This window comes from Monopterus albus, unplaced genomic scaffold (assembly GCF_001952655.1).
Source record: "Monopterus albus unplaced genomic scaffold, M_albus_1.0 scaffold5.1, whole genome shotgun sequence".
In the NCBI taxonomy this organism is placed as follows: domain Eukaryota; kingdom Metazoa; phylum Chordata; class Actinopteri; order Synbranchiformes; family Synbranchidae; genus Monopterus; species Monopterus albus.
This window is the reverse complement of record NW_018127885.1, coordinates 3,097,517-3,112,267: the sequence shown is the minus strand read 5'-3', so window position 1 is coordinate 3,112,267 and position 14,751 is coordinate 3,097,517. Positions and strand designations below refer to the sequence as shown.

Here is a 14,751-nt window from a genome sequence, read left to right as displayed (position 1 = left end):
TGGCGGTGGCGGAGTCCCCCCTGAATGAACTGACTGTCACAGTGGGTTTTTTTTTTTTTTTTTTACTTTTCCCCCTTAAATGAGTAGATCAGCATCAGAAATGTAGCAGGTGATGCACTTACTGGGTAATAAAAGTCAGAGAGTACATCTCTGTAATAATACTTGATTTAGATGTGCTGTTCAGAGTGGAGCTAATGATACTGTGCCATAAATTTGTATGATGGCTTAGTAGGTCTGTTTTTTTACAAACCCTCAAAGTCATGACAGCCACTATGAGTCTTCAGAGTAAGTTGGAGAGTTCCTTGATTTAATGAGGAAGACTGCTGCAGAGGTCTGTCTTTACAAATGTGACTCCAGGGGTGCTTCTGTCGAGGGATGAACTGGGACTCCGGGACTTCTGGCCTACTAGAAGTCAGGCCTACAGGGATTTGGAAGTCCAACTCGGGTTAAGGCTTAGTTATGGGGTTTGACCCCGCCATCGACTGTATAAAATATGGACGCCATGACAAGTCCCAGAAGTAAAGCCGCCCAGGTGGCTGGTTGCAGTATAGGTCATAAATCCCGCCGCCTCCATATTAGCGGATGGACCATGAGGTAAACTTACAAATCGAGGGCACTTCTGTGGTTTTTGGTAGATATAATCACACCGATGTGTGTACAAGTGGTCATTTTTCTGGTAAATTTGTTTTCAGTAAGTTTTTTGATGACATATGAAGAGGTGGATTTGAGTTGATTTGGCAGCTTAGATTGGCGGTTGGACGCTGTCACTCCACTTCTGGTTGCAAAAAGCAAGACATATACTGTATGTACAATATGTATATATAGTATAAGAATAATTGATCTTCTTACTCACTTTGTGCACTGCCTGACAGACCATCCTCCTACCTCCCTCATTCTACTGTATCTGATCAGTGATGAAACCAAAAAAATGTTGTCACATGTGGCGGTGTTGCATATCGGTGTCCTTTTTAGTGAGTGAAATCAACAATAAAGCAACAACAACAGCAGCAGCTGCAGAATGGACCAAAGCCTGAGGGTAGAACGACGGGGTGTGTGTTGTTATGACTGAACGTGAGTGAGGGGAAATGCCACGCATGCCTGAACACACAGACCAGCACATAGCTGTGAGAAAAACACGTTGCTGGTCTTTAGGAGGCATGGGAGTGGAAGAGACCGAGAAACACGGGCTCACACACACCTTTGTGCACAGGACTGAGCAGAGAGCCAAGCTATCCTGAGCCAGCTGTGTGCATGAGAAGATCACATTATGATGCTGTGAAGTGTTCCCCCTCTAAAATAACACACACACACTCTGATCACCAGGATGGTTGATGTTGTCGAACATGCACAGACAGACACGCTCTGTCTGAAAAGGCGAAAAATTCCACTTTTGATTAGATCAGTGCATCCTGGCACTTGAGACTCGCTGTAGTAGTAAGACCACTGGAAGCTAAGATAAAGTCTGCCTTTGACTGTGAGCGGAGGAAGCATCCCCTCTCTGGCTGTCTAGGTTGATGTGGTTTAAACAAGTGTCTGGGGTGATCCGCTGGGGGCTCCCAGGGAAGATCGGGTTGCCGGATGAGGATGTGGCCTGATGGAGCTCAGGGAGCAGCGGGGTGGGGGTCAGCAGCACCCTTTGATGGGCCTACTGTCTGCTACTGCTCTCAGCTCTGGTAACCTGAGCCCACCGGCTCTGCCTCTGCACAGAGTCAGAAGCTTTGCATCCCCACAGGGCAGTGCAGTGGATGTAGTGTGCAGCAGAGTGACTACTTTGGTAAATGGAGGTAATGTAGAGATAAATTTAATCATGTCCTAATGGAGCTATGGCTCCATTTATATTGTAGAACAAAGGCAGGCAGTGTGATTGACACTTAATGTGCAGCACCTATAGCAACCTCTTTTAAAATCATGCAGCCACAGTTAAGTACAGTATCTGGTGGTTATGTTTTTATTGTCCTGGGAAAGGTTTTAAAAGACACCGTAGGCTATTTATACTCTTGCACTGAACTAAACATCCTTAAAATACATGTTGCTTGAAATGCATTACTTTCTACAGAATACCTTAGTCTCAGTTTCATCCTAGCATATGTATAGCCCTGTTGTTTTTTTATTTGTTTATTTTCTTATTTATTTATTTTGCTGACATTCCAGGTATGGGTCAGCACTGTCTCCAGAAATAATGTAACTAAGGCTTCTTGTTGAGTAAGGCTACATCTGTTTGTTTTTTTCCCTTAACTTATGTTTTCTCTGAATCTGTGGAAAAGCCAAGCTTAATCACTATGGTTATGACTCCCTCCTCCCAACGCCTGCTCAAGAGAGGACTTGTTTACCATCTCTGCTCCAGATTCAATAACATGTCAATCATCAGGTTTAGAACCTCCCCTGCCTCCCTGCTATTGGTCCAGCAGATGGCTCCTAATTTAACCCCCACCCTCCTCATCCATGACACCCTCCTCCCTGCCATCCCTCTCCCCAAGCTCTACTGTGAATAATGAATGATTTCCCAACTGTCTGTCACACTTCCTGCTTATCTACAATGACACAGGGAGAACATAGTGTTATGTGGTATGAAGAATGAAGTATTTCATCTTTCATTAGATCATTTTTATGTTTATTGGTGTGGGAAAATTGTATCGGCTTACGAAACTCCTCATGTTTTCACACCACACTTCATCTTTAGATGAAGTGTTTAGATGAAGTGTGGCCTGCTGGTGGTAAATGTGTCACCATCCTCCAGATGTAAACATAGTAGTAGTCCACTTATGTGGCATGCTATCTAGCAAACAGGATATGACTTGCATTCAGATTAGAAGTGCTGAACTCTGAATGAATCCACACCAAAAAGCCCTTTGAAGATGTGCAGACCAGCCAAAATGCTCTTATGACGATGGCACTGGACACAAATTTGTCCACACAATGCAATAAAAACATGCACACATGAAATTAAGCCTCTTATCTATTTTTTTTTAATTTATTTATATATTTTTTGTCAATACTGTAATAACCATTGGGAAAGGGTAGCGATGTGCATCACATGACCCAGAATCCCCATGCATTCTGCTTTTTAAGAAGGAAAGGGCAGCCCATAGACTGTCAGACAACACATCACACTTCCTTTCACTATGCAAAAGTGAAGCCACAATGTCGTAAGTGTGGGAGTGGCCATCTTGCTTTTCTTATGCAGCCAGATCCTGCACATTAGTGACAAAAGGTGGCACGACGGTATCAGATGACCAATAGAATGTTGTCAGTTATGAGAAATACACCCCTTTTTGTATCGTCAAGTAACTTATTAAAACAAAATAATCAGAAAAACGACTACTCGTAAACAGATCAGAGTGATGATATCTACCTAAAATGACAGAAATCCCCTTTGGGGAAAAATGGATTTGATATGCACTTTGAGTTTTTACTTTCACTCCTGTCCCATTCGTTAATATGGGTGGGACTATGACGGTTTATGGCCTGTAGTGCAATCAGCTGACTTGTGGTAGCTTTTAGGGGAGCTGTCACATCATCCGTCTTTATGTACAGTTTATGGGCCAGCCAGATTACACTTAATGCTTTTGGCTCAAACTTTGCTCTGCTGCAGGCTCACGTCGTTTTTTTTTTTTTTTTGGGCCAAAGCATAATTGTTCAGCAATATGTCCCTCTTTTCTTATCTCACATTCACCTTCAATGAGCATGTTCATAGTTAAAGCCGCCTCCTCTTCTCAAGTGTCTGTAGCAATTCCTGATTTTGTTGTTGTGTTGCTGCAGCAGTGAAGTGAGAGATTAACATTCTCCCCCTTAAATGTTCTGAGGCGTGGAACATTCTGCAGATTCTTCACAGCGGCCAGCGGAGGGTACTTGTATAATAAAAAAAACATACAGTGGCCAGCACTTTTCTGTCTCTCACCCTGTTAGTGATGCCTCCTCCTCCTCCTCCTCCTCCTCCTCCTCCCATTTCTGCTGTATTTAATGGTGGTCATAGTGATGCACCAGCTGCTCAGAAGGAGACTCATCAGTGCTGACTCTTGTCTTGTTTACTCTTGATGAAATGGATCCCGCTACTCCTTGTGTCGCAGTGCTCTGGTGAACAGCAGGGGTGGGCTGGTGGTTGGCTATGGTGTCTGATCTGACCTGTGTTTGCTCAAGGAAAGGCAGGGGGTTGGGGGTCTCTTGTGTAACTACCATATGAGAGGAATAACATCATATACCTCCCCACACCCACAGCTTGTTTTTTGCAATTTATGGTAAAGAGGGTCAAATCCCAACTTGCTGATACCTCTAAGTTATTTCTACTCATATTAAACATCCTCTCAGGGGACCACAAAGATGATGGCTTATCTCAAGAGGAGCATCTTGTTAGGTCATCCCCCTTCCTTTCAGGCAGTGGAAACCCACAATGCCCTGCATAGCTATGTGTAGAGAGCAGCAGTATGGAAATAGGGCTGCATTAGGAGCATCTATAAATAGAAGATTGCATCCCTGATACCACAGGTTGTTTGGGCACACAGCGAAACCGGGTTGACTTATATGGATTTAAAGCACTGACTCCCCCACCTTTTGCTTTCTTCTGGAGGAAGGTATGCATGTTTGGTATTTCTCTTCACTAAGGAATCTGTTAAAATGATGCAGAAGGGAGGCAAATCCAATAAGGCTCATTAGAGTTTGCCTTGGCTGCCCCCTTTTGGTAGCATTCCAAGAAAATGAAACCTGGCTGATGTTTCTGCACATGTGCAACACTGATCTGCCTGCTTTAAACACACTAATGTCAGCATCATGTTTCCAGTTAGATCTCAGCTGTTATTTGAAAACATTTATGTGTTGGCATTTGATGCTGTAGTTTTAAAAAGATATTTGCAATTTGCTTTGGACCAGATCCACTATAATTAGATACAGTATTTATGAAGTACAGCAGAGCCAGGCAGCTCCTGGTGTGCACGCAGTGTGAAGCTATACATAGCACAAGGCAGCCATATAGCAAAATATTCTGTTTACTTGTGCATTCAAGAACATTATTTTATTGACAGTAACTGCAGTAACTTCAAGGTCTGGTTTATCAGGAGACAGTTATTGGAAATTTCTGCAGTGTACTGAACAAACAAATATTTTATTAGGCCTGTGGAACTTTTTTTGGTCACAGAATCTTGAAGGACTTTTCCAGACAAACCTTTTCACCTCTTCTGCATTATTAGGTTTGACTGAATGTGAGAAAGAATTTGAAAGCTGTCAGGATTGAGACCGATCATTCCCCCTCCCTTGTGAAGGGAACTTGAGTTGACACTGTGGGAGTGTGTATTTGCTCTGCAGCATTGCTGTAGTTCACCATCACATTCCTAATCTACACAGATGTTTTGTAAAGCAACATAAAATATTCATTGAGAGCAGCTGTTTTTTTTTTTGACTGATTCACAAAGTGAAACATGGATGTGCTGACGTGTTTAATTTGAAAGCTAATAAACACACAGGCGTCCTTTTCCTCTTTCTCTCTGGCACTTATAGATAGTCACATACCAACGTGCATGTGCACATGTTCGCAATTTTTTTTAATCACACTTGTAAAAGTGTGTATCATGAAGATGGCTAAAAGTCTGACACTGATAAAAGGGAAGTAATATCTGTCCTGACAGTCTTACAAATTAGAATAAAACCCATGAAAAAGAGTGGTGCAATGTGTGTTTTAGTAAACATTTGTCAGGACTGTGCTGCTTAAAGAATTTCTAATATGCAAAAAAGCCATATTTAAACAAAACAGTGCATTGATTTCTCAGCTGTTTTCCCCAAAGAAACCTGAACTTGACTTGTTGTTTGAGACAAACCCCTCAAACAGGGAACCATCATTAGCAGAAAACACCTTTCACCAGGCATTTCACAAGCATTCATGCAGGTCAGTGCACACTCCAGGTGCTTTTTCTATAGAGTGGACTCATCTGAAACTAGGACAACCCTGTCTGCACTATCTCAAGATTAGTTAGCTGTGGGAATTGTCTGCTTTCTTCCCTTTACATTTGCTTTTCCTGAAGTGATTCTCTATAAATAGGCTACAGCAAAAAAACATCAAAAACAGATGGCTCCCATTTGCCATGTTGCTCAGTTTGCAAGCTCAGTGAGATAAATCTGACCGACTGTATGTGTACTGTCTGTCCTAAGCAGTGGGAAAGTTCTGTGTTTTTGATAACCTATTGTTTGGGGTTTTGGTTTCTCAGTCATGCTCAGTAAACAGTGAGGAGCTTTAATTATTCATGTTGCTCAAACTTAATTTAAAACGCCCCACACAGTAATTTCTGTCGATTTTTCTCACAGCCCACAAGGATGTACAGTAGTGTCCTGGAAGCTGTTGTTATGGTGGGAAGTTGTTTTAGTTTGAGCTGCAACTGTCTTGTCTTTCATTATATCACAATATTAATCAGACACGGCATAGACACCCATATTGTTTTTGTTTTAACAATTCACTAATAAAATTTTATTGTAAAGATATTCAGATTTTTAATGGTTTTCTTTGCTGTGACTTTTAGGATGCAAGACTAGCAGGAATTTGTTTTCTGTGATGACATTAAGTGAGACCAACTCTGTGGTTTATCAAAACAGCTGGCACAGGCTTTTCACCCTGCTGGCACTCTGCTTCCTCTCTGAGCGCGGCCCTGACCCCAGTTTTGCACTTTGCTAATTCCAGAACCCGACTCTACTCTTCACCTTTTCGCTTGAGGCCAGCACAGCCCGGCCATGCACACAAAAACATCCTCCTATTTACAGGTGTTTATACACTTTATTAGGTACACCTGTAAAATGTAATGCAGTCAGATATTAATCTGTTTATTTCTGAGGTTGTGGTTTTCAGCTGCTAGTCTACATTATATTGAGAAATGTTTCTAATCTTTTGCCCACCCTGTTTACATGAGGGAGGAAGAATATTAGAAATATTTTTAAAGGTATAATAACACTAAGACCACAGTAGTAAATATAGTTGAACTGAGGCCTTTTGGAAAGTTTTTAAACAAAGACTGCACTGGATTGCATTCAGCTGTATAGCTGTACCTAATAAAGTGGGAGTGTATGTGCACATGCTGTGTATGCACACTGACTCTATATTACTTCTCTAAAACCTATTTCTTTGTCTTTTGGCCGGTTACAAAGCAGATCATATATATCAGCCTTAGTTCAGTATCTGTTTGACCTTTAACATCCCTGACATTGTTGTAATATCGTCCAGCAATGCAGACTGTTTACAACAACCCACAACTGACCTCTTCCCTGTGTTTTTCTGTCTTCTCCAGTATGCCCAGAACGCTGCAATCTTGCGTGTACGGACAAGGGGGACTGTTGCCACAGCCAGTGCCTGGGCAGCTGTACTGAACCCAACAATGATATGGCCTGCTCCGCCTGCCTCCACTACTTTCACGAGGGCCGCTGTGTGCCAGACTGTCCCCCAGGCACCTACAAGTTTGAGGGTTGGCGCTGCATCACCATGGACATGTGCTCTCAGGTGCACCTGCCTGGTGACACTCACTTTGTCATCCATGGGAGAGAGTGTATGCCCGACTGCCCCTCTGGCTTCACGCGCAATGAGACTAATCGGTAAAGACATATCCTTCTCTTCTAGTTTAGGTGCTGATGATTTGGAAATGTCAGGTGACACACTAAACATACAGAATATTAGGAAGAGCTCCTTAAAATGAATAATTTTACATTTTGTCTAAGATTCTCAAAACTGATATTAACTGATATGACAAATATTCTTCTTTAATGATGTGTATTTGAATTTTTACAGGATCATAACCTGATCTTTTTCACAGAGAGAGTCATGGGTCTTACTATTTTTTAATTCCTGGCAAATTTTTTTGTTAATGTGTGTTGGGGGGTGTTGTCTTGAGCTGAACTTCCCCTTACCTGGCTGTTTATTCTTAAAGTAGGCTTCAAAGCTGCAAGTGCTCCAGGTTAAGAGTATGTTGGGCTGTTAATAATTCACACTTGGACTTGCCAGATTGTTTAGAAAGGTGGTGAAAGGTGCTCAGTATAGTTGTTTCTTTAGAACACTGGTGTATTTTAGAAGCTTTTTTTTTATTTTTTTTATTGTCATTGTAACATTGTGACACGTACAACGAAAGTTTTGTTTGGAGCCGAGGGGCCCCGGGCCGCTGCGTGCATACGCGCCACCATCACAGGCAACTTGGGGGGGGGGTTCAGTGTCTTGCCCAAGGACACTTCGACATGTGGACTGCAGGCACCGAGATTCGAACCTTCAACATTCCGTTTGGGAGACGACTGCTCTACCCACCGCACCTCAAAAGGTTTTAAGAAGAGACTCGGCTTAAGTGTCTTAACCATTCCAAACTTTGTCCACTTGACATTTCCTTTGTTTGACATTAACCTAGGACAGAAACACTTGTTTTCAGCTTTTCTCAGTGTGGTGTTTCTTTAGTTCCCAGACTTTCCATGTTGACTCTGCTGTTGTATATTTTTTTGGCCATAAAACTGCAGTTTTGTCTCTGAGGTCAATACAATGAGTCACTCCTTCACAAAACAGAATTCAGAAGAAGTCTCATAAAAAAAAGTGTAAATCTCCATGTCAGAGGTGAATTAATGTCATGCAGTGAATTTATTTGCCTGAGTCCTCTGGAATGCTTGGGGGGGGTGGGGGTGGACAAATGATTTCAGGGTGAGGTAGAAGAGTTCAATCTTTGACAGTTTTTACTTTCCTCTTTCTTCTCATTCACTCTTTCTCTTTGATTCCACTCTATACAGTATGTTATGCAGTGCCTGTAATGGCCCCTGTGATAAGTTCTGCACGTCCCCCGTCATTGACTCCGTGGATGCTGCTCAGTCTCTGAAGGACTGTACTGTCATTGAGGGCAATCTGGATATCAACATCCGCCGTGGAAGTGAGTGCACCTATGCACCTCATATACAGTAAACTGCAGTGTAACTTAATAGTCCATACAACATTTTTGTACACATCAGGAAAGTTTAGTGGACCGAACTTCATCAGCAGCTAACTTTACTACACTGTTATTCATTTGATTGAAATGCAAATATTGTGATAACTGAGGCAGGTGAAATAGAAGAGCCTGGTAGCCGAAGCTCCTGGGATGCACAGTGGGGGCCACAAAATCAACATTCTTACACTTCCTACACTCTAACCCAACCATCACATAATACCATAATGCTGTTTATTTGCTCAGATAGGGTGGCTTGCAGGCTAATCTCCACATATGAATTAAGCTTGTACAATTTAGTGCTTACTGGGATATTTGCATTAGCGATCCCTGTGATTTTTATTATTTTTTTCCCATATGCATTTTTTTTTCATGGGCTGTTTTGTATCTCTGTGCGTGTTTATCTACTGTCCCCAGATAACATAGCGTCTGAGCTGGAGAGCTTCATGGGACTGATCCAGACAGTGACAGGCTACGTGAAGATTCGACACTCCCACGCACTTGGCTCGCTGTCTTTCCTCAAGAGCTTGCGTTACATCAATGGGCAGGAACTCATCGACAAGTAAGGCTTGTCTGCACTTTTTGCCGGCGAATGTGTCCGTGCATGTTTGTGGTATCTGAGAGCATAGAGGGCATCAGCAAAGCGCAGCCTAAGCAGGGAGGTTGCCACCAACTTATCACTGAAGGTGCATAAATGTCAGAAATTTGTTGTTTGGCCTGGATGGTGGATTTGCACATTTACCTAAATTGATAAATGTAAATATAACCTTTAAGATCTTGTGTTTGTTTCAAGATATTACAATATCGTTTTAAAAATGATTTGTATTGCATTGTACAAGTATTGCAGACAGGTTGATAAGTGAGTGTGACTGCAAATCTGAATGGAAAGTGTCAGGTCCATGAGCCCTGTCTTTGCTGCGATATCAGCAGCATTCTTAGATAGGAGGGAAAGTTTTTATGGTAGTGGTCAGAGGGGTCATGAGAAAGCCTGTTGCCCTTCTTGTTGCCATTTCTCCCAGGGTAAAATTTCACTCAGAGGAATGCTGTTTAGGGTGGCAGAAATTCCCTTTGCTCTGGAGGTGTTCAGCTGTTTTACTTGGGCTGCTAGAGTCCAGATTGTTTTCTGTTTCAGGTCCTCATGTTCTTCTCTGTACAAACCTAGGCTTATTGTCAAGACTCTCAAAGACTTGAGTTTGTGTGATGTCCTCGGCTGTTAACCCTAATGCCCCTACCGAGTGGCAAGAAAAAAAGCTCCTTTTAACCATATTTCTGATCATTTCACTTCCATGAAATGTGTTCACATACAATAACAAAACGTTATTGTTCATCTACATGAGATGGTAGTAACCTCCTCTTGATCTCCTTTAATTTTTAGCATGTATTCGTTTTCCGCCATCAACAACCAGCACCTGCAGCACCTGTGGGACTGGAGTCAGCACAACCTGACTATTCAGGCTGGTCGTCTCTTCTTCCGCCTGAACCCCAAACTCTGCATGTCTGAGATTATCACCATGTGGACAAAGACAGGGATAACTGTGAAGCCAGAGGAGGGTGATTTCCGTAACAACGGTGAACGAGCCAGCTGTGAGTATATTCACCTGATCTTTGACAGGTTGCTTCTTTCTTTAAGATAACGAAGGACCTATGAAATACTGTTTTGTATATACTGCGTGTGCCATAGAGGGTCCTACTCTGTTTTAGGTGAAAGCTATATTTTGAAGTTCAAGTCTAATACCACACAAAGCCATGTGATCACGCTGAAGTGGGAGCGCTATCAGCCGCCGGACTATGGAGACCTTATCAGCTTCATAGTCTACTACAAGGAGTCGTGAGTACATGCAATTCATCATACTCAATAACACTCAATTAACACTACATTGAGGCAGCGTGGATATGATTGAAGATTTATTTCCCCATATAGAATCCTGATCTTTTTTTGGACATGGTACTTGAAATTGAGAACTGAATGCTTCCAACACACAGGATTTGACCCACAATGAGTGATTTTATGAAAATGATCTTAGACAACCATATCTAGTTTTGCATATTTTTCTCCAGTCAACACTGTGCGCACTTTACATTAATGTCACTTTTAAATAAAATAATTTTTGTCAATGCAGAGCCTGTGTTTTGTGTCTTTACCAGCCATTTCCAGAACATCACAGAGTTTGACGGCCAGGATGGCTGTGGCTCAAACAGCTGGCACATGGTGGATGTGGATCTTCCTCAGGATAAAAACAGTGACCCAACAGTCACTCTTCAGCACCTGAAGCCCTGGACCCAGTATGCTGTTTTTGTGAAGGCCATTACCCTGCAGGTGCAGGACAAACACATTACTGGGGCAAAGAGTGATATAGTCTACATTCGCACACGCCCATCATGTAAGTCCTGATCATCACTCAATAACACTGTTTGGAAATTATCAGTGATGCAGCCTTCTCAGTAATCACTGTATGTAATGAGAAAAACATTTGAACAACAACTTAAAACAATGACTTTGGCTCTATTGCAGGGCCCTCTATACCAAAAGATGCTCGTGCATATGCCAACTCCTCGACCAAGCTGGTGGTAAAGTGGTCACCTCCAGTCTTTCCCAATGGTAATCTGACCTACTACCTGGTCCGCTGGCAGCAGCAGCCTGAGGACAGGGAACTCTACCAACACAACTACTGCTCTAAAGGTATACATGCTTATACTAAAAAACAAACAGAAAAAACCAATAGGCATCTTTTAATTGTCTTGAGTTTGGCTACTGATGAGCCCTTCGTTATTATTGCAAGGAATAGTTTGACAATTTTGGAAATACATTCTTTTGCTGAGAGCTAGATGGGTAGATTGTAACTCTCACACACACATTCACACCTCTGCGTCTGTGTGCTATATATGATACTTGACAGATCAGCTGGTTGGCTTAGCTTAGCATAAAGTCTGGAAACGGAAAAGGCACAAATTGTTTTCCTGCTTTAATTTTTGTATGGCTGAAACAAACTAGATAAGACATGTTCATTGTTGAGCATTAAAGAGGTGCTGGTAGCTGCATTTTGTGTGTGTGTGTGTGTTTCTGGCTAGCTACACCTTTTTCCAGTGCTAAGCTAACTGCCTGCTGGCTGTGGCTTCATATTTACACTATGTACAGACATCTTACTCTTGGAAAGAGAGCAAATATGTGTATTTCACAAAATGTTAATCTATTTCTTTATTGTTGAAACATAAATCTGTACAGGAAATATGTCAAAAAATATTCTGAACAGCTGCTTTAGTAATGCACACTGCTGCCTGCCATTAAATACCCTTGGTTTCTCTCAAAACAGAGCTGAAGATCCCAATCCGAATCCCAGCAACAGGGCTCACAGACACGGAAGAGTGCATGAAGCCCACTAAGTCAGACCTGGCAGGGGCAGAGAAGGGCCCATGCTGTGCCTGTCAGAAGACACCAGAGGAGATGGCCCAAAAGAAGGTCGACCGCGTCCTTTTAAAAGCTTTTGAAAACTTTCTTCACAATGCCATCTTTCTGCCAAGGTATAGTAAACCTCAGATGGAGATATAATGCCAGCCTTACAGTGAACTCTTTAAACTGTTTACAGCTCCTGCTCTGTGCTTCCTTTCATTCTGAGGAGATGGCAATCATATTAAAGAGCTGCACTTGTTTGTCTTGATGGGTCAAAATGAGCAATGAGGTGGTGGCCCAGGCATAATGGCTCCTCTGTGGAGGTGACAAGTTCTAAGCATGAGGGCATAGAAGAACCGGACAGGGACTGAGCCTCCCAGCTTGGCTCAACCCTTTTGTCCATCAGTGCAGATCAGGAGACGTATTGCATGGGGCCTAAAGCCTTCTTAGCGCTGTTGTGGCTTTCTATTGCCCTGGCAACCATGGCACAGGAAATGTTAGGTAAACCCAGGAAAGGGATGTGATTTAAGAGTCTGAAGGGTCAAATTTGGTTGCTCATTCATAGCTGCTTAGACCTTTGTCCCTCACAGTAGGGACTAACATCTGTGTTGTATTTTTATTTACCTTGCTCATGGCTATGAATGATTGGAAGACTGTTTGTGAATTGGTGGTTTAATATTCTGCCTCACTACGTCATCTATCACAATAAAACATGGAGACCCTTGATGTACTTGCTGTTCCTCACTAAGAACACTCAGCAGGCTCCAGAGTTCATCCATCCACACATCATCATGGTGCCCTTCTCTTTTCCTTTGCAATGCTCTTGTGGAATTTGATCAATATATTGTGTGATTAGCGGGTGGCAAGTCCCGGATCTGCAGTGAAGATCTGTGTATGTGCAGGCTCTCCACACAGAGCCAGCATTATTACACACCACTCCAGGGAAAGGTCTTGAAAATCTGGGTGTTTTTTTTTCCAAAGTTCAGGGTTTAGACCCAGGGTGAGAGGAAAGAGGGTGAAAACAGAAAGAAGAGAAAATGTTTTCCATTCTGTCCCTCTCCACTCAGCACTCCACTTTCCCCCTCCCCTTGCACATTCTCTTTGTCTGAGACTCGTTTCTTTTTTGTTGTTGTTGTGTTCTCTCTCTCTCTCTCTCTCTTTTTCTGGCCCATGACAGCTGCCAGGAAGTGTACAGTGAATCCATCTGGAATTTGAAATGAATGAGGGAATAGCCCCATCAGCACAACAGAAAATCAGGAAGGCAGACTTACTTTACTGGAAGAGAAGAAGGTGCCTACACAGAAAGGATATCTGTCATTGTCTTACCTTGTTGTATGATCCAAAAGCTGTTATCATCAGCTGATGGGACAGTTTATTTACTGTAATCCCCCTCTGCTGAGACTCATGGAACTCTTTGGAAGTTACTTTATCTGTTTTTGTGAGTCTGAGTTTGTGAGTGCTGTGTGTGTACATGCGCACTACTAATGTGCCCTACTAGCCACAGACTGAATGTGTAGTCCTCTCTGGATTTTATTGCGTAAAAGTAGATCCCTTTATAGCAGGTGATGTTACGACACTGACTGTAGTAATTCAGTAGTTATAAGGTCATGCGTCAGCTGAGGAGCCTTATCTCAGTGTCAGGGCTGCCCTGCTTAATATAATGCTCTTATTGCATGTACATAAATTAGATCCTCAAGTATTTCTCCATCTGGCCTCTCTGTCCATCTCTCTTGCTCTGGTTCTGCTGCTTGTAATAAAGTAAAGCTCAAGATTTACTAGTCATTTTGAATTGGATTCACACATCTGTGTCTGTACTTTCTTGTCAGTTTTCATATACTGTATATTTGCTGAATTGTCAGCAGTAACTGATTTTGAGCACCAGATTTTGGATTGTACCACACCAGTTATAACTGTCAGAGAGGAATGTTAAAGCAGCTAAATGAATAAATGAGTCATTTTAAAGCAAATGTTAAAAAAGTTTTGGGTTAATACATGCACTATGAAATCACGTATATTCACCACAGTGCCCTCTGTTTGGATGCAGAATACCGGTCGTCATGATTGAACATGTGGACTCAGAATATCAGTGTCATAAAAGCCATATTTCCTGTCTGACCTATATTTAATCTTTTTCAGCTCTTTTATTGCTTGGTGTCTGTGTTTTTCTCCATATCTATCTGTCCACCTTGCTATGATCCCTCCGACCTCATCCTTCTATACAGCTCCACCGGTAGTAGTACGCAGCGTTTGGACACATGGTGTTCATGCACAAACACACACACTAACACGCACTCCACATGGTTCAACATGATGCTTAAGCTTTGTATCTAATGCTTTTGGGAGTTATAAAACTACACTTACTTGTTATAATAGCATTTCCAGGACATATTGTATACCTTTTTATCTTTTATTGTCATAATAATGCTGCCTGTACTTAAATCAACT

General features: G+C 42.2%; 1 protein-coding gene across 1 annotated transcript in view; it reads left to right on the top strand.

Moving 5' to 3' along the window:
* Nucleotides 1-14,751, top strand: part of igf1ra (insulin-like growth factor 1a receptor) — a 69,715-nt gene that overhangs the window by 41,761 nt on the left and 13,203 nt on the right. Inside the window, exons 3-10 of the mRNA XM_020611790.1 lie at nt 7,260-7,560; nt 8,728-8,864; nt 9,336-9,480; nt 10,294-10,502; nt 10,620-10,746; nt 11,064-11,299; nt 11,431-11,598; nt 12,230-12,437. Coding sequence (XP_020467446.1) covers nt 7,260-7,560; nt 8,728-8,864; nt 9,336-9,480; nt 10,294-10,502; nt 10,620-10,746; nt 11,064-11,299; nt 11,431-11,598; nt 12,230-12,437 — 1,531 coding nt within the window. The remainder of the gene's footprint in view (nt 1-7,259; nt 7,561-8,727; nt 8,865-9,335; nt 9,481-10,293; nt 10,503-10,619; nt 10,747-11,063; nt 11,300-11,430; nt 11,599-12,229; nt 12,438-14,751) is intronic.